We start from the raw sequence: 27,453 nt of genomic DNA, 5'->3' as shown, positions 1-27,453 counted from the left end.
CCATCTGCCTTGGTATACAGGACAGTTCACCCGCTAATCCAGATTATGGCTGACAAACCATTTTTGGCATAGTGTTCCCGGTAACAGTTTGCCCTTGACACACTGATACTGCTGCAGGCAGTTCCTCTGGCTGACTTTTTATTCCTGATGGTCTTTTATTCCTTATTTTTGTGCTAGTGTTTTACCTGTGGGTGGATGGTGACATGGCCTTCATGATCAAGAGCATGGTGAGCAGCCAGATGAAGAGCTTCGGGTTCGGGGAATCGAGTGAAGAGAAGAAGGAAGGGGGAGATAGTTCTGACCCGGCTGCAGCTCAGGGGATGACCCGAGAGGAGTACGAGGAGTATCAGAGACAGGTGTTGGAGGAGCAGTGAGTATACAGCTTTTCTATATGGGATTTCCAATGTCAAACCGCTAATAAAGTCTCTCGTCTTCTTAATGTCTAACTAAATATACCTGTCATCATCATCAATTGCTTTTGTTTTTGTTCCGTCTTTAAGATCATGCGGGGCCTGCCGTAACTTAATTAATTTGCAAACTGTCTTGTAAACCAGCCTCGAGTCATGGGTCATTTGCTTTGTAATGTAAATATGGCTTACATTAGATCTAAATTCTAGAAATATTCTTCTACTAGGCTTGATTATCTAGGAAACTTTTTGAAATTGGCAAGGGAGCCGTAATTTAGGGAGATCTAACCATGAGACTACAGCATTAGAATTCTCTAAGCAACATTTTGATTCGGCATTAGTTGAGGCTCTCATTAACATAATGCTCAGCAAAGCGAGATGGTTTTAGGTCAATCTCCGACATTGGACGAATTGAGAAAAGCCGAACGAAAATAATGCTGGTTTCAGCTAACGTCCAGTACGTTTTGAGATCTACATTCATATCATGTAATTTAAATCAGGATTCTTCTAGCAAAGAGTTAAATGGAATCCGCTGTCTACTGTGTTTACAATATTCAAATTGTCTTTGTACTGTATTTAACGTCTGTGACTGTGTGATGCAATTGATTAAGTTGAGGCTATTGTTATAATCATCACTTAATCATGGCAAAGTGGTTTGTGTCCATAGCAGGGGAGACCTAACTAGGAACAGCGTACGGTGCGTGGGGCATCTGTCTGTGCCGGCGTTTGGCAAAATTGGCCATTTTTTACCAGAATTGGAGAGTAATTTTCATGTGACTGCGGGTAGCATTGGCCAACGCCGGGCATCACCAGTGGTAACGGATGCTATAGGCGAGACCAGCCTATAGGTACAGTGCGTATATATGACTGGGCAATATCGAGTCACACAAACTCAGTAGGGACCCTACTTGCCGGCGTTGTTGTATATTACTAAATATTGCTGCTGGCCAGTATTGCACCCATAAATATTGGTGGGATAGATATTTGGTGAATGGGCCCTTAATTCGATAGGTTTGGTAAAATATTATCATGCTGTATTATAGAATGCTATGAATATAGCACAACTGCAGTAAACAAGGAGTCAACATATAATACATGTGCTCCATCCCCCATATATAAATAATATAATATAATACTGATACATTTCTAATCGGATCATAATAATTAAGAACTCCTACACCAGCTAGTTCTACCTAGTTTGACCCATTCCATAGAGCAGGCATGTCCAAACTATGGCCCTCCAGCTGTTGTGAAACTACAAGTCCCATCATGCCTTGCCACAGTTTTGCTATTAGGGAATGCTACAACTATGGCAAGGCATGCTGGGATGCGTAGTTTCACAACAGCTGGAGGGCCATAGTTTGGACATGCCTGCCATAGAGGAAATATCCCTCTATCAATTGTTATGTCGAATGCTTCTGTACTGTTACCCCTGACGAAGCCATGTCTGACAAAACGCATTGGGTTTACCATCTTACTGATGTACACACGGCTGTTTATGTATAACAATTCTGACGGATCACTATCTACATGCTAGGACACTGAAGTTGTCACATGTTGAATTTTAACAATACATTTTTAAATGACTGTTACTTTCCTCATTGAATTTCAACCTGAATTGTTTTGACATTAGAGCCCTCAGAGATCTCCACATTGTTTTAATATATATATAAATATCTGTATATATCGTCGGGCAGTATGGACGGTGTAATGGTTAGCATTACTGCCTCACAGCACAGAGGTCATGGGTTCCATCACCACCATGTGTTATATATACAGGGCAGTACGGATGGTGTAATGGTTACATTACTGCCTCACAGCGCTGAGGTTATGAGTTCTATTCCCACTATGTGTTATATATACGGGGCAGTACAGATGGTGTAATGGTTAGCATTACTGCCTCACAGCACAGAGGTCATGGGTTCCATCACCACCATGTGTTATATATACAGGGCAGTACGGATGGTGTAATGGTTACATTACTGCCTCACAGCGCTGAGGTTATGACTTCTATTCCCACTATGTGTTATATATACGGGGCAGTACAGATGGTGTAATGGTTGGTTACATTACTGCCTCACAGCACTGAGGTCATGGGTTCTATCCCCACTATGTGTTATATATGCAGGGCAGTACAGACGGTGTAATGGTTAGCATTACTGCCTCACAGCACTGAGGTCATGGGTTCTATCCCCACCATGTGTCATATATACGGGGCAGTACGGATGGTGTAATGGTTACATTACTGCCTCACAGCACTGAGGTCATGGGTTCTATTCCCACCATGTGTTATATATACGGGGCAGTACGGACGGTGTATTGGTTACATTACTGCCTCATAGCGCTGAGATCATGGGTTCTATTCCCACTATGTGTTATATATACGGGGCAGTACGGACAGTGTAATGGTCAGCATTACTGCCTCACATCACAGAGGTCATGGGTTCCATCACCACCATGTGTTATATATACAGGGCAGTACGGATGGTGTAATGGTTAGCATTACTGCCTCACAGCACTGAGGTCATGGGTTCTATCCCCACCATGGCTCTAACTGTGCGGAGTTTGTATATTCTCCCCGTGCCTGGGTGGGTTTCCTCCGGGTACCCCAGTTTCCTCCCACAATCCAAAAATATAGTGGTAGGTTAATTGGCTCCCAACAAATTAAGGTACTTGTTTCCTAGCACGGCCACACCGATGTTGATCGGGTCGGTCGCATCGCATCGATCGCATCGCATGTGACCAAATCGCATGCGATGCAACCGACGCGATGGTCCCGATTTTTACATTGATTGAAATGTGAATAGGGTCCCTTGGACCCTATTTTACATAGGATTCAATGTAAAAGTCTCCCCAGACCCCAATTTTAACCCCCTCAACGGCACCCCACGATTGACGCCAATCCGAAGTGTTGCGAGCGTAGCGAGCCCGCGAGGGGCGGCGGTACGCGTCCTCCGACCTATTCATACCCCTTCTATCCACGTCGGCGTGGAGTTGAGAATATAAAGTGTTGCGAGCGCAGCGAGCCCCGCTAGAGGACGCGTATAACTTCCCAGGTATACGCGTCCCGACGCGATGAACGCGATTACAATGTTAAAAATGTTAAAATATTTTAACATTGAACCCTATGTGAAAATCGGGTACACGATTACCCCCGATGGTAGCCGTGCTAGGAAACAAGTACCCAATTTAACCCTAGAATGTGTGTGTGTGTGTACATGTGGTAGGGAATATAGATTGTAAGCTCCACTGGGGCAGGGACTGATGTGAGTGTTCAACTATACTCTGTACAGTGCTGCGGAATATGTGTGCGTTATATGAGAAACTGTTAATAAATAAATCGGTAGATAAATAAAACACGGTATAAACGGGGATTGGGTCATAGGGTCTACATTGCGAAGGTGGACACACATTAGGTGGACCACTAAAGGTTGACAATTCTGGTGGTCCACAAAAGCATTAGGTCAACAATGGGAAGATCGATATGAGTTTTTCACATTTTTTTTTGTCCTGAATGTCGACATGGTCACAGTTTCAGTGCACTGCGTGAGCTCGCCTTGCTTCTGGCACGGGGGTACTGCCGCGCTTGGCACACTATTATATTCTCCTCCGCGCCCTAGTGGGTGGTAGGTTATGAAATTCTGCCTGTTTTTTTTATTTTTAAACATGAAAAAACTCACGTCGACCTTCCAATTGTCGACCTATTGCTTGTGTCAACCTTCCGACCATGTCGACCGTATCCTGCTTTACCACTGTGTGCTACGCTGCAGATATGATTATTCCATGAGTAGATCTTTTGCGTCCACTCTGCAGATCACTTTCGCTGTCCCCTAATCTGTTCTCTCCTGATTACTCCGTCCTACGACCTCTACTAATTCCGCTGTGAATCCTGCCCAGATATCATTATTTCCTATGTAATCAGTTCTTTCTGTAATACCGCCCTCCGCCGCGCTGCGGACAGAGTGACGGACAGGTGTGCAGCAGCTTGTTGTAGCCTGCTGAGCCCACGGCTTAGCCTGGCATCGAGGATAAGTACATATAGCTCAGGCATGTCCAAACTGTTGTGAAACTACACATCCCAGCATGCCTTGCCACAGTTTTAGCATTCCCTATTCGAAAAACTGTGTCAAGGTATGAGGGGACTTGTAGTTTCACAAAAGCTTGGTGAAACTACAAGTCCCATCATGCCTTGCCACAGTTTTGCTATTAGGGATTGGTAAAACAATGGCAAGGCATGCTGGGATGTGTAGTTTCACAACAGCTGGAGGGCCACAGTTCGGACGTGCCTGTACTAAAGCTTCTAAAAATGAAAAGAGATGGTGTTGCCCATCGCGACCAATCAAATTCATTTTTCTAGGATAAAATAGATAAAATAGAGAAATGACAGAATCTGGTTGCTATGGGAAACATCACCTCTTTTAATTTTTGGAAGCTTTATTAAATGTACTTCTCAGTCTCATGTTTAGAGAACAGCTAGATGTCCCCAATGCTGCCTGTCTCTCCCCAGGGCCGATTCAGACTGGGTCATAACGGACTGAATGCGGCCCATCCCCAATGGTTGGGGTTTGCACATGTGTAAACCCCGGAAACCAGGCCGTTTACTCCATAGAGGGAGGAATGGGGGCAGGCAGGGGGCTTGAGGTGGGCGGCTGACGTCACATGATCGTCACTGGCTTCAGAGCCCGCCCCCTTTTCCGCGATCTGCAGCAAAAGGTAAAATCCAAGCGTTTTCCTGTCCGCTAGGCTGCGAACATACCCAGCCTAGATTCAGACAGGTCTGAGCCAGGCCCTATGTCTGCCCCCCTCTCTCTATTTCTATTTCTCATCAGTGCTTTCCGTAACATTTTTGGTACTTGTTTTCTAGCACGGCGCCCATCGTATGCCATCGCATACCACTAATTAGGGTATGCGATGGAATGCGATGGGACCCGATTTTTGGGTTTTAAGAGCCGCACTGTACAATTGTAATATCGCGTTGCATCGCATGCCATTACAATGGCATACGATGCGATGCAACGCGATCAGACCCGATTTTTAATTGTACAGCCACCCTGATGGGTAATTACTATGTTAAATGCACCCCCATTGTTAACGCCACCCCACTATCCACGCCGACCCGAAGCGTGGCGAGCGCAGCGAGCCCGTGATGGGCGGCGGTACGCATCCTCTGACCTTTTCATACCCCCACTATCCCCGTCGGCGTGGAGTTGATTTTAGATAGTGTGGTGAGCGCAGCGAGCCACCGAGCCCGAAGCGTGGCGAGCAGACGCGGAATACATGTGAAGTAATGGGTCTGATCGCATCGCATCGCATGCGATGTGATCAAATCGATCCGATGGCATAAGATAAAAATCGTGGGCGCCGTGCTAGGAAACAAGTACCATATTTTTTTTCCTCTCCATCTCTCTCCCATTCTTGCTCCATCTCTCTCTCCCCTCCCATATTTCTCTTATCAGCACTTGATTTTATTATATAGATTATCAGTAACATTACTTTCTTTCTTTTCATCGTTAATAATGTATTTTTTGGGACGTGCTCACCTTCTGTTCCCTTCAGTTCGTGCCCTGTGCACCTTTTCTTTCATCTATAAGAGCAAGAGCACATGTACTAAGCTTCGAAGAGTGGTAAAGTGGAGGGAGATAAAGGACCGACCACTTAGCTCCCTCCTGTCATTTTTCAAACATAGTCTATAACATTGCAGTTAGGCTCTGATTGGCCGGTTCTGTCTCTCTACACTTTGTTACTTCCCGCGGCTTAGTACATCTCCCCAATTGTTAAATGATCATGTTTTGTTGTTGATAATGCTGTGATGTTGTTATTGGGTGACATGGATCATTGGATAGACAGACATTTGGTCGACCACTGAAGGTCGACATGTATGAAGGTCGACATGCATTAAGTTCGACATGGCTGAAGATCGACATGGGTTAGGTCTACAGGGTCATTAGGTTGACAAAAGCATTAAGTCGACATGGAGAAAGTTGACAGTCAAAAGGTCGACATTGAGTTTTTCACTCCCCCCCCCAAGTGTCGACACAGTCGACATTGACACTAAACAAGTGCTTCGGGCGCGGTGCCTCGCTGCGCTCCGCACACTATTTTATTCTCCCACCATGCCCTAGTGAAATGTAGGGCATGAAATACCGCCTGTCGGCACATGTCGGCTCGAAAAAAGTAAAAAGAAAAACCCCATGTCGACCTTTTGACAGTAAACCTGCCCCATGTCGACCTAATGCTTGTGTCGAGCTAATGTCCCTGTCGACCTAACCCATGTCGACCTTCAGTCATGTCGACCTTCAGTGGCCAACCTAATGCTTGTCGACCTAGTGACTGTATCCCAGCAGGAGTGTTTGTGCTGTCAGCATGAGGTGGCTTAGCGAGTCGCTATGGGAAGTAACAGAAGACTGTAGATGTGAGTTACTGTAGGTCAGATCTCTCTGTAAATGACATCACTAACACAGGTGGGAGTGGTCAAAGTTCAAACCAACTGTCATTACATTCCAAGGGGATGATGTAATATTTATCACCAGAACATATACTGATACAGCAGAACAAATTCAAGACACTTAAAAAGAAGTAAATATGGATAATGTCTTTAGATATATATATATATATATATATATAAAAATAGTCTAGAACAGCGGTTCTCAAACTGTGGGTCCTGACCCCAAAGTGGGTCCCGACCACCTCAGCATGGGGTCACAACTCTATGTTGCTGATCATCAAGCTAATGTGTCTGTGGAGGGGGGGACAGGATATAACTCACTAAATAAACATCCACTGCTTCCCTGTTCCATACCCCTGTCACCCTTTTTTCAGATTGAATACCCCCAAAGGGCCTGATTCAGACCTGCTTGCTAGGCTGTGTATATTCGCTGCCTAGCGGGCAGGTATACGCTGCCCTGGCGAATGCACAACCCTCCCCCACCGAGCAAATCCCCACACTAGCATGCAAGCAAATGTGTCCGCTTACACATCCCCTCCCATGCGGCCACAAAGGTCGGCTGTTTGACATGTTATAGCCTGTAAACATGTTATATCCTGTGAATGCACTTTATTTCTTCCTCATCACTACATGCTGCTTCTTCTTTGCATCTCCATCATATACGGGGAAGGGGCGAGTGTGATGGTATTATACTTCATATGGACCCTGCACTGACTGCATACCTGTAGGCAGTGGTGCAAGTAGGAAAAAGTTCTTAGTGGTACTGTGCCAGGGGCGTGGTCATATGACACTAGGGGGAGTGGCTGGAATATTGCATGCCGAAGGCACTTGGCCAAAGTTTACACAGTAATGGCTGTTACGCGTCACACACCCAATACATATGACCCATGCCATAATGCCCGTTACACATTATTCCCCACACCATAATGCTCATTACACCGCACAACTGATGCCCATTACTAATATGCCCACACAGTGCCAGATATGCCCCCACAGTGACCCAGTGCCAGATATATGCCCCCACAATGCCACACATATGCCCCCAGTGCCAGATATGCCCCCACAGTGCCACACATATGCCTCCAGTGCCAGATATGCCCCCACAGTGCCACACATATGCCTCCAGTGCCAGATATGCCCCCACAGTGCCACACATATGCCTCCAGTGCCAGATATGCCCCCACAGTGCCACACATATGCCCCCAGTGCCAGATATGCCCCCACAGTGCCACACATATGCCCCCAGTGCCACACATATGCCCCCAGTGCCACACATATGCCCCCACAGTGCCACACATATGCCCCCAGTGCCAGATATAGTGCCACACATATGCCCCCAGTGCCAGATATAATATGCCCCCACAGTGCCACACATAAATGTCCCCACAGCTGCACAACTCACCAGTGCTGGCTGTATCCGGTCCAGTCAGGTCCTCTCCCCCCTACAGTCCCCCGCTGTTCTGCTTCCCTGGGGAGGGGAGGGGGAGGGAGCGCATCTCGCCCTTCTGCCTGGCTCTCTCTATCTCGCGGGCTGGCTCCTGATTGGCTGCCAGCCCGCGAGCTCTGATTGGCTGTCGCCTGACAGCCTAGTCTGAGTGACACACTGAGGGGAGGGAGAGAAGCGCAATGCGCTCCCCTCCGCTAGCAATCAGCTGTGGCGGGGCGGCGAAAACCATGCCCCCCGCCACTTACATATGCGCGCATGCGCAATAAACACTTTGGGGGCAGATTTGTTATGGCGGTACGGGGTACCGGCAGTATTTCTTTTAACGGTACGCCGTACCACCCCGTACCGCCAAACTTGCAGCTCTGCCTGTAGGTGAGGGCCTCCCTGCCTGTATACTTTGCATGCGGCCGCAAGGAGAGAAATTAATTTGTTGATTTTTCCTCCCTTCGTGGTTAGAACTAAGTCTATACTTACTTTTATCCTGGACGGAGATGGCCAAGATGGGGCCAGGCGCTGACGTCATGTGATGTCATGCCTGCATTCTGATGGGATCCTACAGCGTTTCTATGGGCGCGCTCATCGAATGTTTTCTCCTGCCTTCACACATATAAGTCACTGCATTAAAAATATAAGAGTTGTGAGTTGCAGTGTGAAATTGCCATACCATCCTTGTAAATTTACACCACAATGTGTCATTGGATAAAAAAAAAACAGAAAAAAGTTTTAGTTTTTTTTGTAAAACTTATGTATGTTCAAGTCCAGGGAATGGCATTGTGTAAAGCTGGGTACACATCTATACAATCCCTATTTCTGGCAACCAACAGCCGACACGCGCGTACACACCTGTACAATTTTACTTGCGACGTCTGATGTACTCCCGTCCAAACAGTCGCAAGAAAAAGATTGTACCACCGTACACACTGTCTCGATTTGGGCTATTGACAAGTTACATGTGACCAAAATTATGATAATGGGCTGGGTTAGGGCATAATTATAGCTGTCACCCTTTTACCTATTAAAAAAAAATCGGCATGGGGTCCCCCCCACAGCCGTAACCAGCACCAGGCTGAAAGAGCCGGGGCTGGTATTAAAAAATCAGGAAACCCGACAAATAGGGCTTCGCTGATTTTTTAAAACCAGCCCCAGGCTCCAGGTCCGGGGCTGGTTCCCAAAATACGGGGGACAAAATGACCAGGGGTCCCCCGTATTTTAAGAACCAGCCCCAGGCCAAACCAGCCAGCAGGGTAATGCCACAGCCGGGGGACACTTATTATATAAGGTACCGCGGCCAAAGCATTCAGCCCTCTGACCGGTCAGCCTGGCCAGGGGTCCTGGGGGAGTGGGGACCCCCCCAATAAAGGGGTCCCCCCCTCCGGGACTTACCTGACCAGGCTGAAGCCTGGTGCTGTCCCCGGTGGCCCTGTGCGGTGGCCACCGGGCTATCATTGTGTAAAAAAAATAGATTAAAAACTATTGTTTTTTTCCTGTGGAACTATGAGTCCCAGCATGAGGGGCATTAAAGGGCCCGCTGGCACTTGTAGTTCCACAGAAAAAAAATAGTTAAATAAATACACACTGACACTTTAGAAAAATAAAAGTTTAATACATACATTACACAAACACACTGATACTTACCTATCTTGATCCCGTAGGTAGGTCCCAGGGTCCGGTCCGGTGGCTTGGTTCCGGGGCTGGTCCGGGTCCGGGGCTCCAGGGCTGAAGAGTCCGGGGTCCTGGATCCGTAGTAATCCAAAGGGGTACCTGGGGAAGCAAATCCTACTCACCTGTCCTCTGGCGTCCACCCCGGCATCTTCACTTCAAGACGCGCTGCTCCCGGCTGCTGGTACCCGCTCTGCTCCGCTGTATACTAGAGACGCAGAGATCCTTCTTCCTCGGCGTCTCTGCTCAGAATGATTTCTGGCCAATCAGGAGCCGAGAAAGTCGGACCCCACGCCGTTTTTTTTTTTTTAGTCAAAGCTGGAACGCCCACATGGGCGTTCCAGCTTTGGCAGTATAGTCGCAAGGACGGCAGCATATCGGTCGAACGTGCGTACACACTGCACTTTTGTACCGATATGAGGCCGTCCTGTCGGATGAAAATTAAACAGCAAAGAACCGTCGACCGACCGAGTATGGACGGACAAGACAGTTTTTTGCCGTTTATCGCTCTTACGGGACAGCGCACACACATATACAATTGAACGGCTGTCCGACCCAGAACGAAAGAACGGCCCGATAATTGTATATATGTGTACTCAGCTTTAGAGTAATGCAGAGTAGGTGCTGTGCCACTATGTTATTAATAGAAGACCTTTAAGCTGAAATAGTTTAAATCAGTCAACAGAAGGGCAGGAGCAGCAACCAAGTACTAGTGCTGTTTCTGCTGCAAGAAAAATAAAAAAACTTTTCCCAGAGACCCACTTTGAATGAGTCCACTCATTGCACCTGAGTAACACAACATTTTTTACAACAATTCAGGTCACAAAGAATTGTTCAAAATTAGTGACACCTCTAACGTGACTCAATCTGAAATGGTAACCATGCATAGAATGGTGGAGGATTATTTTAATGAGTTTGTGCAAACGAGCATGTCAGATAGTATCTTTGACTACTGGATGGGGTAAAAAGCAATTTGGAGCCCTTTGTACAAACTGGCTATGCTTAAGCAACACTTCCAGGAACTTTGTGAGAAATCATCATAAGAGGCTACTTCGTCAAAATGTGGGAAATTACTTCAAAGTAAAGCCAGCAGTGGTCAATTTCGGTGGGGAAGAGTTTATGATTTCGGTGGGGAAGAGTGTGATGATGATGATGATGATGATGATGATGATGTTGTTAATACTGATGCGTATGATAATGACTTCCCACTGTAGAAATTAACTAATTAACTAAAGAACATTGTTAGTTGTCTGAAGCAAATTGGAAGCTTGGTTGGCAAGGACTAAAACAAACCAAGCACTTCAGCCACAGTAGTGGCAGCCCCTGTCATTGAAGTGCTTGGTTTGTATATCCAACATAAGGCATTATGGTGGATGGGAGAGCCCAATGACAACTCCACCTTGCACCAGTTTTCTGTCACTGCTGTATGGCATTGTTTCAGAGATGTTCTATTAACTGCTCTGTCACTTCGCAACTGGCCAGCTCGCTACAGCTTTAAGCCAATATTGGTGAAAACAATATGAATAGATGTCAGGTGGTCAAAAAGGCTGGAAATGAATGTTATTTAGGTTAATGCTGATGTGGATATAAAACCAGGCCTGAATTACAGGTTTTTAGCTTTTTAAACATTTAAAAAGTACAGAACCAAACCCAAAATACCTAAAGGTGGTTTTGCAAGATTAGATCTCACAAAGCCATCTCTACTTAATACATGTCCCTGTGGGGTGGGAGTTGTATTGAAGATAGGATGTTGCCAATGCAACCAATCTATTATATTGTGACTAAAATGCATAATCGTGGAAAAAGATGCATAACAGACACTCAGCACAAACAGAGTCTCAGGACCCGGTGAGCAGAAAGGGGCCGTTTTCCGTGACTGCAGTAACAATGCATGTGGACACACCTGTAAGAAATAAATGACAGGTAAAACAGGCTTCACTTTACTATACTGTATGTTAACATTTCTATACAGTCATCATAATGTCGACATGGTCAAAATGTTGATGGCCATAATGTAGGCAGGTCTACACTATGGGCCTTTATTCAGATCTGATCGCAGTACAAATTTGTTTGGAAAATGGGCAAAACCATGTGCACTGCAGGTGGGGCAGATGTAACATGTATAGTGAGAGTTAGATTTGGGTGAGTTATTTTGTTTCTGTGCAGGATAAATACTGGCTGCATTATTTTTACACTGAAATTTAGATTTCAGTTTCAACACACCCCACTCAAATCTAACTCTCTCTGCACATGTTACATCTGCCCCACCTGCAGTGCCCATTTTCCAAACAAATTTGTACTGTGATCAGATCTGAATAAGGGCCTATGTGCATTTACCTCTATTTTAAATGTTGACATTTTTACATGGTCTAGGTACAATATATCAGCACATAATTGCCAATTTTCAGGCTGCCTCCAAAGAGTCGGCATTGCAAGGGATGGGGCAGGGGCGTGTCCACAAAATTGCATCATTAATGCCCTGCCCCCATTACACAATTCTGAGAATACTGGAACTGTTGGGCAGTGGGTGGAGTCATGAGGACGTTATCTGCATCATGGGCCCCTTGCGATGATGGGGGAGGGGGGTGCTGAAGGGGGTTGAGGTTGTGCCTACCATCTGGGAGACTTGCCTCCTCTTCGGGGGGGGGGGTGGAGCCACCATTTTTGTGAAGCCTCACAGTCGATCCAGGAGAGCAGGCGGATGATATTGTGTGTTCAGTGATGTCACCCCGGCCCGCTAAACATGGACACCATAAAAGGGTACTGCTGGGCTCGCCCTGCTTCGGGCACAGTGCCTTACAGCGCTCGCACACTATTATATTCCCACTTCATGTCCACTAGGATTATAAAGAAGAAACAACTTGGTAAAAAAAAAAAAAAACATGAAAAACTCATGTCGACATATTCATGTGTCGGCCATGTTCATGTTGACCTTCATAGGTGCTGGTCAATGTCAACCTAGTGTATGTCGACCATGTATGTCAACCATTCTTAGGTGTCGACCTACTCACTGTCAACCATTAGTGGTCAACCTAATAATTGTCAATCTAGACATTGTCGACTCGTGTACCGGATACCATCAGTATGCTGGGGTGTGGTAGTGTCCGGTCGGGGGTGTGGTAGTGTCCGGTCGGGGGGGGTGTGTGTGTGTGACTTCGGTTTAGGTACGGGGAGGAGTAAGGGTTAAGCCCCGTACACACACAGTGCGATTCTAGCATTAATCTCCGGGGATCTGGTCGCTGAGCCCGTGCATACGGTGTGACTGTCCCCGGGAGCGCGCTCCTGCAACCAGCCCTGCAATGCAGCGCAGCCCTGCGACCAGCAGCATCCCGGCGAACAGCTATGTCCCCCTATGGCTTCCCCCGGCAGTATATCCTTTTCATCAGTAACGATCTCTGGTTGCTGATGGAAAGGAGACACTGAGCAATATATTGCCAGCAATCATATTGCTCCATGTGTACAGAGTTTTAGGCTGCAGGTAGGGAGATTTAGTGGAGTAGGGTTAGTATACTTACCCAGCCCCTGTCGGCATTGTGATCAGCAGGATGTCTCTGTCGATCTTCAGCTGGCATCTACTGGTCACTCATAGGGATGGCCATCGACCATCGATGATTCGAAATCATTGATGGTTCATGGCCGATGTCGAATACTTTTGCCATTGATGGGGGAAAATCAGATGGTTTCCCACAATCGGTGGAACAGCAAAACAATGTTTTGCTTTTTTTTTTTTCAAAGTGCACTATCGATGGCCAGTTGCAGAAAAGCCATTGATGGCAATGGGAACGATGGCCATCCCTAGTCACTCATACCGAGGGGTAAATGTATGAAGCTTGGAGAAATTGTATCTATCCCCATAAAGAACGTTATGTGCAAGGTGATATTATACCAGCCAATCAGCTACAATATGTAAATTGACAGTTAGGGGCTGATTGGTTGGTGTCTGATTCCCACCATGACCCTAACTGAGTGGAGTTTGTATATTCTCCCCGTGCTTGCGTGGGTTTCCTCTGGGTTCTCCAATTTCCTCCCACAATCCAAAAATATACAGATAGGTTAATTGGCTTCCAACAAAATTAACCCTAGAATGTCTGTGTGTGCGTGTACATGTGGTAGGGATTATAGATTGTAAGCTCCACTGGGGCAGGGACTGATGTGAATGTTCTAATATTCTCTGTACAGCGCTGCGGAATCTGTGTGCGCTATATAAGAAACTGTTAATAATGATAAATATTTGAACACTTATGCAATATAATCATGATTATTACAGTTCATAAATAAAGACATTCTGTTTGGTTGGCAGGATGGAGAGAGATGCCAAGTTTGCCCAAAAGAAAGCAGAAAGAGCCACTCTGCGGGTACATCTAAGAGATAAATACAGACTACCTCAGGTACGTATTGGGATCCTCAGGGGAACCTTACAGCAGAAACCTACCAAGTGTTCCTGTAATTATTCGGCGTGGTGTACATGTCGTTCTCGTGTGGGCGATAGATTCTATGCATCAGTGAGTGGCATCTGGGGAGGTGACACGGTTCATCGCAATATTATATTTTGGCCAAGTTGCACCCATGTGGTCCAGACTTCAATCATCAACCACCCCCCATCACACTTTCCTGGATGATGGCAATTAAGGATACCAATCATTGGCAGCTTCCTACTGTCAGTGGTACCCAAACTGTATGCCATAGCACCCCTGGATGGGTGCTCCATGACCAATTCTAATTATATACAGTATGGCCAATGTAATAGACAAATTGTGGACAAATATAAAGGAATCCTATCTGTCACCACATAACTGGCCCCAAGGATGAGATATAAACACAATGTACTTAACTGAATATTTTATTTTCTGACATTCTCAATGAGAAACCCACTGTCACATTTTAAAACTATATTACATGCTCATTGCCAGGGGTTTAATTCTTGTTTCCAGGGGTTTCATGCTTGTTACCAGGGGTTTCATGCTTATTGAATGGGTTACATTCTCGTTGCTTTATGCTCGTTGCCCAGAGTTTCTTAGTTGTTACCAGGGGTTTCCTTCTCATTGCCAAGGGTTTCATGCTCCTTGTTTCATGTTTGCTGCCAGGAATTTCATGCTCGTTGCCACAGGTTTCATGCTTGTTGCCATGGGTTTCATGCTTGTTGCCATTGGTTTCAAGCTTATTGGTGGCGCCAGCATTACTGGAATCTGGCACTTACTGGGTAATGCGTTACGCTTCCATGACAGATGCTCCAGTAGGACCTCTCTCATCTGTCTCTTTGTAGGCAGTGGCCATTTTTGGAGGGATATTTTAGCAGCTCTGCATGGTATCTGCGTAGACCACTGCTCTGACTGTGGTGGCAATGTTACGACACTACGCTGTCAGTGTTCTGACCACCGGCATACCGGCCATCCATATGCATTGTAGAAATATATATATAAGACATAACAGTGATATTTTAGTGGTGCATGTCACACTGATATTGTCAGTATAATCCCTGGCTTCCCAGTAGAGGTGAGCATTATGGGCAGATGTAACTTAGGACCGGCCAGTCCTACAGAATTCCACAGCCTGAGGAATTTATAACTTCTTACATTGGGGCAGATGTATTAAGCCTTAACAAGAGATAAATGCAAGGGTGATAAAGAGAGATAAATGTCAGCTCCTTACTGCCTTTTTTCATACACAGCCTGTGACATGGCAGTTAGGAGGTGATTGACTGGCAGTGGCATAACTATCGTCCCGCAGCCCCCGCGATTGCGGGGAGGCGCTGAGGGTATGTGGGCGCCGGGGGGGCTGCGGGATGATAGTTGCCTTCTGCCGCAAATAAAACCACCGGGTCCCAGCTCTCCCGAGTCCCGGCAGCCGCAGCGCTGTTCTAATACAAAAAGGTGACACTTGGAAAATGGCTGCCCCCATACCGCAGACAGTTTTTCGTCTGCAGTATGGGGGCAGCCATTTTCCAAGTGTCACTTTTTCATTAGCAGCAGTAACGGGAGAGCCGCCCGGGACCCGGCGCAGACGGATGCGGCCAGCCGGCCACGCCGGCCAGAGGTAACACACACACACACATACACACAAACACGTCACACATACATGCAAACACACACACACACAGAAACACAACCCCCCCTCCCCACCGCCGTACCACGGCTCCCCTCCGCTCCGTTTTTTTTTACCGGGGGGCGCCTCCTGCATTGTCGGCAGGGGGGCGCCGAATATCTAGTTACGCCGCTGTTGACTGGATGTTTATCGCTCTCTTTGGGCAAGATGTACTAAGCTTGAAAAGTGATAAATCAGTTTCTACCTGTCATTTTTCAAACACAGCCTGTGAAATGCTAGGCAGGAGCTGATTGGCTGGTGGTTTATCACTCTCCATTTTATCACTTTTCAAGCTTAGTACATCTGGCCCTTTCTCACCCTTGCATTTATCTCTTGGTAAGGCTTAATACATCTGCCACATTGCCCTATATTGGAAAAATTCAGGGTCCCCAGAACTGTTTGCAAAAGACTGACCTAGGTCAATCTATTAGAGCGCCTCTATATGGGTGTGTTGCCTTAAGGAGCAGCCGATTCAGGGGATGGTCAGTTCCCCAAGCAAAAAATAGGAAATAACAGAAGGGGGAGAAACGGCGCTCAAAAGAAAATGCTAGTAGAGTGCATGCATCAATTTAGTTGAAGAAAGAAAATATTCCCAGGAAAATTCCAAGGGAAAAATCAGGCGCTTTACAGCAGTGGCGTAACTATAAATTTTGCTCCCCCCTGCCAAAAAAGTTACTGGCGCCCCTCTCCCCCATAATGCCCATCCCACTATACTCTACATATCATAATGCACATTACTGCAATACCCCTTACACTATACACCACACACGTAACGTCCCTTACACTATACGCCAATATAAATATATATATATATATATATATATATATATATATATATATATATATATATAAAGAAAGACAAAGTCCAATGATATCGGCACTCTCTCAAAATAAATTGCTGCTCCGAGTGCGTCTCTGCAGATGCAATGTGTAGTTTTCAAAGTAAATGATGGCACTCACGGATAATAATAGACTCAGACGCAAGTTGGTAGCTTAACGTTTCAATTCAGCATAGAATTTTCCTCAGAAGATTCTGAGGAAAATTCTATGTTGAATTGAAACGTTAAGCTACCAACTTGCGTCTGAGTCTATTATTATCCGTGAGTGCCATCATTTACTTTGAAGACTATATATATATATATATATATATATATATATATATATATATATATATATATATATATATTGGATAATAACTCTGTGTCGCTATATCATGACATACAGGGCCATTCCCAGGAGTTTTATCTGTGCTTGCGTGGGCTGACGCACCGTGCAGGGAACTGGAAGGTATGCGATTGAATCCCTTGCAGTGGGAAAATGCGATAGAAGCAAATAGGCTTCTATACAGCAAGGCCATTGAACCAGCTTGCCCACCACATCCCACCCCTGGCAGTATCACATTCCAGGGCTTGGTATATATGCAGTAAGCAGCTTAACCTCTGAAAACAGCATTTTTTGGAGGTTTGGATGCATTTTTAACCGTGGTGCTTACTGTCGGGATATGGTCACTAGGTCTACAGCAGGAAGGTCGACAAGCATTAGATCGACACCATTAGGTCGACATGCAGGAAGATCGACATGGGTTAGGTCGACACAAGCATTAGGGTGACATTATTTTTGAGCCGGAATGTGCTGACAGGTGGTACTTCATGCCCTACCATCCACTAGGGCATGGTGGGAGAACAAAATAGTGTGCCGAGCGCAGCGAGTTCACTTGGTGCTACGGTTCAGTGTCCATGTCGACTGTGTAGAAATTCGGGACAAAAAAAAGAAGTGAAAAACCCCATGTCGAACTAATGGCCCTGTCGACCTAACCCTTGTTGACCATCCTGCTTTCTTCATACCCATACTGTCCTAGTGTATATGTAGAAAGAAATAGCTAGAGCAAGTGTGTAGAAAAGAAAGGAATATACAGGAAAAGACAGGAAAAAGGGATAAGGAAAGGAATTAAAACAGGAAAAACGTTTAGAAGAAAAGTAATATACAAAGTAAATTTCAACGTCAATAATAAAAATAATAATAATATGCAAAAGATATAATTAGAATAGGTATACATATATACATAGCAGAGAACTCCTAAAACAAAACAAAAATATGTGTGTGTGTACAATTATATGCATACTTGCCTACCCTCCCGCTTTTAGCGGGAGTCTCCCGTTTTTCTAATCATTCTCCCGCCCCCCGCAAATCCCTGGGGTTCTCCCGGTTTTTTGTCCCCTTTCCAATGAAAACGGAATGCGCATGCGCGAACGCGTCATTGCGGGGGCGGGGCCTATATGCGCGACGCCGTGACGTAATTAGGATGGCCACCGCGGGGCTGTGTGGGTAGCGCTGGCCTGAGCGTGCAGGAGCGACACTGGCAGCGGCAGTGGCAGACAGTGAGTCGGGCAGCGGGAGCCGGGAGCACACAAGTGTCAGTCAGACTCGTCTCAGCGGTGTAAGGAGCAGCAGCTGCAGCCAGTAAGTAAAAGCTTAAAGTTAACTGAGTGTTTCTGACTGTAAGCTGCATTCCTCTCTCCCCCACTCACTACGCCTGCTTCTTATCGATCACCTCTCCCCCCACCACTGGTCCCCGACTGGCTCCCGTCCGAAGACGTGCTCCACTCCTCCTGTCGTCATGCCCCATTAATTTTCTAGCTGCCTGCCGGCCTGCCTTCCTACAAGGGACACTTAAAAGAGATAGAGAGAGAGAGAGTGTATAAGTGTATATATAAGTGTGTATATATGTATATATAAGTGTGTGTGTATATATATATATATATATATATATGTATGTATATGTGTATATATATGTATACGTGTGTGTGTGTGTATATATATATATATATATATATATATATATATGCGGTGTAAGTGTATGTAGGTTGCAGTGTGTGCCACTGACATGCTTTCATACAGCTGGAGATGTCACCTGTTTGTCATGTTCCCATGACTACTGTTATGTGAAATAATAATGAACATGGGATAGCTTACTATAGTCATTCTGTCATTTCTGCTTTTTGGGCGGGCACGGTCTAAGCCACTATATTGCTAAACTTTTCAAATCAGTAGGGCAGCTGTTGGCAAGAACACGTGGTTGACTACCGGAGCCATCTATTTTGGTATGTTTAATAAGCATCACGGTCTGTGGCATATGTATAATGGGCATCACGGTGTGTGGCATATATATCTATAATGGGCATCACGGTGTTCTGCATATGTATAATGGGCATCACGGTGTGTGGCATATGTATAATGGAGCATCACGGTCGGTGGCATATGTATAATGGGCATCACGGTGTGTGGCATATATATATAATGGGCATCACGGTATTCTGCATATGTATAATGGGCATCACGATGTGTGGCATATGTATAATGGGCATCTCAGTGTGTGGCATATGTATAATGGGCATCACGGTGTGTGGCATATGTATAATGGGCATCACGGTGTGCGGCATATGTAAAATGGGCATCAGGGTGTGCGACATATGTAAAATGGGCATCAGGGTGTGTGACATATGTATAATGGGCATCAGGGTGTGTGGCATATGTATAATGGGCATCAGGGTTTGTGGCATATGTATAATGGGCATCAGGGTGTGTGGCATATGTATAATGGGCATCACGGTCTGTGGCATATGTATAATGGCCATCACAGTGTGTGACATATGTATAATGGGCATCAGGGTGTGTGACATATGTATAATGGGCATCAGGGTGTGTGACATATGTATAATGGGCATCAGGGTGTGTGGCATATGTATAATAGGCATCACGGTCTGTGACATATATATATAATGGGCATCACGGTGTTCTGCATATGTATAATGGGCATCACGGTGTGCGGCATACGTGTAATGGGCATCACTGTGTGGCATATGTATAATGGCCATTACAGTGTTTGGCATATGTATAATGGCCATCACAGTGTGTGACATATGTATAATGGGCATCAGAGTGTGTAACATATGTATAATCTGCTTCACGGTCTGTGGCATATGTATAATGAGCATCACGGTGTGCGGCATATTTATAATGGGCATCACAGTGTGCGGCATATTTATAATGGGCATCACGGTGTGTGGCATATGTATAATGGCCATCACGGTGTATGGTATCTGTATAATGGAGCATCACGGTGTGTGACATATGTATAATGGAGCATCACGGTGTGTGGCATATGTATAATGGCCATCACGGTGTATGGTATCTGTATAATGGAGCATCACGGTGTGTGACATATGTATAATGGGCATCACGGTGTGTGACATATGTATAATGGAGCATCACGGTGTGTGACATATGTATAATGGAGCATCACGGTGTGTGACATATGTAAAATAGAGCATCACGGTGTGGGGCATATGTATAATGGGCATCACGGTGTGCGGTATATGTATAATGAGCATATGCCACATACCATGATGCCCAATATACAGTACATATGTGGCTGTCTCTGTGTCCTTGCTGTCACTCTCTCTGTGTTCCCACTGTCTCTCTGATGTCACTCTCCCTGTCCCTTTGTCCTTGAATTTTGTCTCATACTGTGTGGCACATTGTGTAAGGGCACTAGTACTAGATAGTATAAGGAGTCCTACTAGTGTGGTGTATGAGTGGTATGTGGTGTGGTACACTTCACTTAAAGACACGCCCCTTTTGCAGAGCGCGCGCGCCTTCGGCGCGTGCAGAACTAAATCCTCTGGTTTGTTCCATACTCTGACTTTAAAATTTCCTCTCTCTCTCTCTCTCTCTCTCTCTCTCTCTCTCTCTCTCTCTCTCTCTCTCTCTCTCTCTCTCTCTCTCTCTCTCTCTCTCTCTCTCTCTATATATATATATATATATATATATATATATATATATATATATATATATATATATATATATATATATATATACTGTATGTATGTATGTATGTGTATATATATATATATGTAGATTGCTGTAGAAAGCCTCACTCCAGAGCTTGTGATTTATTGTATCAATGCAGTTTCGGGCCTCAGCCCGTCATCAGGAGGCCCGAAACGGCAATGACCCAATAAATGTTAACTTGATCACAAGCCCTGGAGTGACGCTTTCTACAGCAATCTACATTGGCGCACCTGAACACATGAACACATGTACACTGAAGCAGGCACCCAGGCAAGCATATTGACCCCGACAGCAGAAACAGAGAGTGCCGGTCCACTGATCTCTATATATGTATATATATAATGATGCGCGACGCTGCTCTCGGTGCATTTTGCTATCATCTAAAATCTCCCTCATTTTGCTTTTCAAAAGTAGGCAAGTATGATTATATGACTGCGATATAGACAGACAGCGGCACTCCACAGTGATTTAAAGTTCAAACTGAATGCATAACAAAAAAAAATAGCCCCTTTGTCAGGGTGTATCAGCACCATAGACACAGTTTTATATATATATATATATATATATATATATATATATATATATATATATATACATATACATATACACACACATACATACATATATATATACATACACACATCAGCTGTGATGGCACTACAAGTCCCAGCACATCTAGCTGCCATGATGTGCTGGGACTTGTAGTCCCACTACATCTAGACAGACACATTCAACCTTGACCCCACTCTGCTTACTGTACCTTGCACTTGCCAAACTTCAAAGGACCTACAAAGGGAGGACCCTGGCCTGGACCGGGCTGTTAGTGTGCTGCGGATAACCAATGCTGCAGCCTCCCACTCTGCAGCCAACACCTGTTACATGGGGAGGATCGGAGGAGCGCTAATCACTGTTCGGGCACTGGGAAGGTGGAAGAGGAAGGGGAGGAGCATATAGACCCTCCCTCCCCTTGCCTAAAGCATTTTTCTACTACAGTGCTCACTGACACTGACTGACTGCTCAGTGCCGCGGGACTCCTTATGTGCGATGCTTGTAAGCATGGGGTTTGCATGCAGATCGCATCAACACTGTAAAGAGTGATCGTGTCACTGTGCACAGTGATGGGCGCCCGCCTGTATCGTCTAACGTACCCCGCTAATAGCAGCCTGGCCCTTGATGTGGTAATTACTAATGCTTGGTTGTAGTGCACTGCTCACTGCTGTGGATCGGCAGTTCAGATCCAATCCGCAGCTGAGAGAGAGAGGGGGGCGTGGGGGAGAGGGCGGGCGCAGCAAGCTGATTTCTGCCTCCTGTGTGTGGCTACTCGCCTCCCGTGCGATGGCTGGCGGAACACTACGGCAGTCAGATGATAGTCAGTGTGCCGGGCGGGTGCCGGCGCCCACGCAGTTCCCGCTGCTGCTTGCTCCCCCAAGCGGCAGCGGGGGCTGCCTTACACTATTTACGCCACTGCTTTACAGGATGTGTTTTTCAGGGTGTTAGCTGCTGCTCAATAGTCAGTCCCCACCGAAAAGAAGACACCAAAACCAGTCACGCCGAAGCGTGTGAGCAGCGCTAAGAAAAAGGTGACACACACTAAAGGTACAATATAAATTTTACTGAATAAAATTTAAAATATAATGAGTCACAATACAAATAACAATGTAAAAACAATTAAGGTACCATATAAAACAGGTTCTTCACGTCACAAGCAGGGGTGGGCGTATTGGTATTTAATAACTGAGGTAAATCCAAGGTGAAAATAACAGGATAATACCTGTGATTAATATACATTTACGCTTTTTTCCGACTGGTGGAACGCAAATGCGTTGCAAATGCGGTGGTATAATCACTTCCGCTGACAGCGGAAGAAATTATACCACCGCATTTGACACCTTTGATAAAGCTGCAGTTGTCAGTGAAACGCGTCAGGTGGACTGCTGGTTCTTCACTCCAAGTGTTCCAAGTGTGGGATTCCCCATCCAGATTGGACCTATTTGCTGGTGCATTATCACCTACGGATTCACCTGGTTTACCTATCCTCCCCACCACCCCAACCTTCCCACTGTGTTTGGTGGTCACGGTTCCTCCCAAACCACTCAGCGGCACAATTCCAGCTTGCCAACAAAGGAGGACACTGTCAAGCGAACCGATACCACCTTTTCATTCGTCCTGGTCGTGTTTGGCGGACACCGCTAATCGGAATCAGGGCCGGCGCCACCACTAGGCAAATCTAGGCATTTGCCTAGGGCGCCGGCCACTGGAGGGCGGCATTTCGCCCCCCCCCCCCCGTGCCGCGGGCAGTGGCGTAACTATGAAAAAATCTCCCCCCCGCCACAACTCTTTTGCACGCCCCTCCCCCCCAGTTCGACCCCAGCCGCAGAGAGAGATTCAGCCAATCAGCGTGCGCCGTGCGGCCAGTGTTTTCATAACAGAAGCGCTTCCGCGTAGCCAGGCGGATAGCGCTCGTTATTTCTTGCCTGCAGGGACCCCCCGCTGCCGCCCCCCGCGAGCTTTATATACACAGCCGCAGGACAGGTACACCCCCCCCCCCCCGGGGCGCCCCCACCCCGACTCGCCTGGGGCGCTCCGGTGCCTTGCACCGGCCCTGATCGGAATTCATCGGGGTAATTCACCCCCTCCCCCCCTTCAGTTACCATCAATATACAAGGGGCATCTCCTCAAGCAGAACCCGACCGACAATACCTATTCATCAATTATACACCACGGTGAGGACTCCAACTATCACCTTGTGGTCATCATTGGATATCCAGATCCTCCATCAATTGGTAAAGTGCACTTACCTGTGATTATTTCCCTTTTTCCCCCTCTTCAAATCCACTCCATCATTTTCATCCACTGTCCAATCTGGACTTATACCAATACGCCCACCCCTGCTTGTGACTTGAAGAACCTGTTTTATATGGTACCTTAATTGTTTTTACATTGTTATTTGTATTGTGACTCATTATATGTTCAATTTTATTCAGTAAAATTTATATTGTACCTTTAGTATGTGTCACCTTTTTCTTAGCGCTGCTCACACGCCTTGGCGTGACTGGTTTTGGTATCCATTTAGTTGATATTTAATACAAATTTAATAAGCATATCCATACAAACATAATACATAAAAATATGAAAAAATAAATAAATAATAATAATAAATATATGGAACGAATTAATAACAATGGACCTATTGGGAGAGAATGTGATTTGTATAGTCACCAGTACTGTGTTGATAGGACCTGCACTGATCCAAGAGCTTGTGTCCATATGTTGTCCAAAGAGTGTCCGTAATGGACGTAACCGTTTGATGGAATGTCCTAATGGATGCCTTAAAAGTTGGCCCGTTGGCAAAGAAGATGTTGTTTTAGCCAGTCCGGGGTGTCCTTTCAGTTGAAGTGGCAATCCAGAAGTCCAAGATTTTTCACGGTCTCAGTGGGTCAGGTTAGGACGGGATCAGAAGAAGATGAAGCAGGTAGTCAACATTTCCTTGTTGGGACTTTGTTCTTATCTCTCTCCAAGTGGGGTCCAGTAAACTGGGCAGGTAAATTCTCATTGAAGGGGGTCCCCACTCCCCCAGGAACCCCGTCTAGAATGAGCGGTCAGGGGGTTAATGCTTTGGCCGGGGGGGACTTGCATAAAAAGTCTCCCCCCAGCTGTGGCATTACCCTGCTGGCTGGTTGGGCCTGGTGCTGGTTCACTTTTTCCCCCATATTTTGGGAACCAGGACCTTCCCTTGGGAGGAAACTCTGTGTACACTCCTGAATCAGGCTGTTATTTTGTAACAGACACCCCAGGGGTATTGTCTGCCCCCGTTCCTGCGTTACTTGTCCCATCCCTTCCCCCAATTCCCTAGGTTTGCCCTGTAAATCACCGGTGTTCTATTTCCATAGAGTGAAAAGGATGAAAATCAAATACAGATGGCCGGAGACGATGTGGAACTGCCAGAGGATCTCCAAAAAATGGTGGTAGAAGACCAAGACGAAGAGGAAGAGAAAAGCTCAATCATTGGACATTTTCAAAACATCCAGAATATGGATATCGATACGATTAAAGAAAAGGCATCAACGACATTCACAGAAATGAAACAGGCGGCCGAAGAGAAATGTCAGCTCATGTAGCCGGAAATGGGCTGCTTACACACTGGCGTTCAAGTGCTGCTTTCCGAGGCATTTCCAATGCAACTTATCTCCACGCGAGCAGACGTGGAAATAAAAATCATTGTACCAAATAGGAGTGTGCGTATCTGCAGGCTACCTGCGTTTCGCTGCAGTGTTTTAATTAAATACCTCTTGTTCCGTTTTCCATGCAGATGGAAATTTGCATTTATCTCGGTAGCAGCGCAGCTTAACGCAATGATTGGCGGTTAACAAAAGTTCAGCTGGAACGTGTGCAAAAAAAAAAAGAGTAAGCGCATTTCAAACTATAGCAACAAAATCTTTATTTTTATTAACATTCTACTATGCAATAATCAATGCATGCCAAATGCCAGTGTGTACGCAGCCATTACGGGGAACAATTGCATTGTACACGGAGAGCCGGCAGCTGCAGATTCTTATCACAGTGAGTGACTATGGCATCACTAGATTGCGTTATCGTGATGAAGATGTTAACCATATAACTGCTGGGGACACAGGACAAAAAACATTAATAAAAAGTTTCATACAAAAGTTCTGTTAGTTCTTTACCAGATTTTACAGGCGACCTTACATGTGAGCGATACTTTATGTATTATGGTGTCATTGTGTCAATAAAAAAAACATTATCCTATTCTTCCAGATCTGATATATAAGAGACGTACATGTGGCTAGATTCTGTGAGTTATTTCGGACACCGCAATGAGCATTTTAATGGGAACGCTGAACAAAACCTATGGTGACTTATACAGCGCCAATGTTAAAACAGTAGTAAAACAATAACAGGCAAAGGGGTGTATTCAATGCAGTGGCGAGGGGGGGGGGGGGGGGTTGTACGGTGAGGATGGCTTATTTTCAGTGAGGAAAAGCCATCCTTGCTGTCAGTGGCAAACGCAGGATTTTCAGAAGGGGGTTTCCAGAGGGGCGGAGCAAAGCACGGAGTTGGACACTTAGGTGACCCAGTATATGCCGGGTCAGTTAAAGTATTATAGATAGACCGAATGTATATAAATAATAATAATAATAATAATAATATACACACACACACACATACATATATATATATATATATATATACTAGGTGATTCATCGCGCCCTACGGGCGCTCTTCACACCGGCGTAAGGGGCTACGCCCCTTAATTTGTGAACATTTGTATTGTGAGAAATATGGTTAGAATTGTATGAAAGATGCCTGTATTGCAGCTTCTGGCAGTGGGTGAGGGTCCAGCGTGGCAGCACAGGAGTACTGGACGGTGGCCCTGAGTCAGTGTCTCCTCCTACTGGGTGGGAGTTAGGGTGCATGAGAGCAGGAGGCTGGGATATGAGGCATGATAGGGGTATGTGGGCAACACAGCGTCAGCGATTACCCAGTGGTGGAAGTTACGGTTCAGGAGAGCAGGAAGCTGGGTAGTGATAGGGGTGTGTGGGCATACGGGGGACTAAAGAGGGTGGTGGACACTGTGCAGCTTCTGCCAGTGGGTGAGGGTCCAGCGTGGCAGCACAGAAATACAGGAGTCAGTGTCTCCTCCGACTGGGTGGGAGTTAGGGTGCATGAGAGCAGGAGGCTGGGCGGTAAAGCATGATAGGGGAATGTGGGCAACACAGGGTGAGCGGGTCTCCACTGGCGGAAGTTACGGGGCAGGAGAACAGGAGGCAGGGCAGTGTCCTCCCACATTGATGGCAAAAGTATTCAACATCGGCCATAAACCATCGATTATTTGAAAATCATTGATGGTCGATGGGCATTCCTAGAACTGGAGGAGGGTGGGGGACAGTATGCAGCTCCCGGCAGTGGGTGAGCGTCTCCTTCCACTGGGAGGGAGTGAGCGTGCATGAGAGCAGGAGGCTGTATAATAGTGGTATGTGGGCAAGACATTGATAAAAGTTGTGGCGCTGGTGCAGAGGGCAGTGGGGAAACCCGCAGTGCGGCAGCCAGGGCCGGATTTCCCACCTACGGGCGGTACCTGCTTGTGGTGGTACAGGATCCCCCATTGTCACGGGGGTACGTGAAATGCGGGAGCGGGGGCCGCGGTGGTCCGCTGGGGGGTGGAATTGCCGGAAGGGGGTCTGCAAATTGCGGGAGGGGGGGTGGTGTGTGGGGATCCGCTGTTAGCGGGAGGGGGTCCGCAAATCGTGGGCGGGGGCGCGGGGGGGCTTGAATCGTGGGAAGGGGGGTCCGCAAATTGCGGGAGGGGGGTTGTCGGGGTTAGTGAATTGCGGGAGGGGGGGTTGCGGAGGTCCGTGAATTGCGGGAGGGGCGCGTGGGGTGCCGTGAGTCAAGGGGGGGGTGGTGCGGGGGTCCGTGAATCAAGGGAGGGGTCATGAATCGCAGGAGGCGGGGGTCGTGGGGGGGCTGCGAATCGCAGGAGGGGGGGTGTGGGGGGTTGCCGTGAATTGCATGAGGGGGGTGTGAATCAAGGGAGGGTGGGC

The 27,453-nt window shown here is 46.5% G+C and overlaps 1 protein-coding gene across 1 annotated transcript; it reads left to right on the top strand.

Annotated features, from left to right (window-relative positions):
• On the top strand, positions 1-25,619 carry CPLX4 (complexin 4). The gene is made up of 3 exons (XM_083158490.1): positions 1-370; positions 14,259-14,346; positions 24,781-25,619. Exons 1-3 carry the CDS (start codon positions 204-206, stop codon positions 25,006-25,008), a joined length of 483 nt encoding a protein of 160 aa, XP_083014616.1. The 5' UTR covers positions 1-203; the 3' UTR covers positions 25,009-25,619.
• The last annotated feature ends 1,834 nt before the right edge of the window (positions 25,620-27,453 follow it).

This window comes from Crinia signifera, chromosome 1 (assembly GCF_055691185.1).
Source record: "Crinia signifera chromosome 1, ASM5569118v1, whole genome shotgun sequence".
NCBI lineage: Eukaryota > Metazoa > Chordata > Amphibia > Anura > Myobatrachidae > Crinia > Crinia signifera.
Note: the sequence above shows the minus strand (reverse complement) of the source record. Positions and strands in the feature narration are given on the sequence as shown.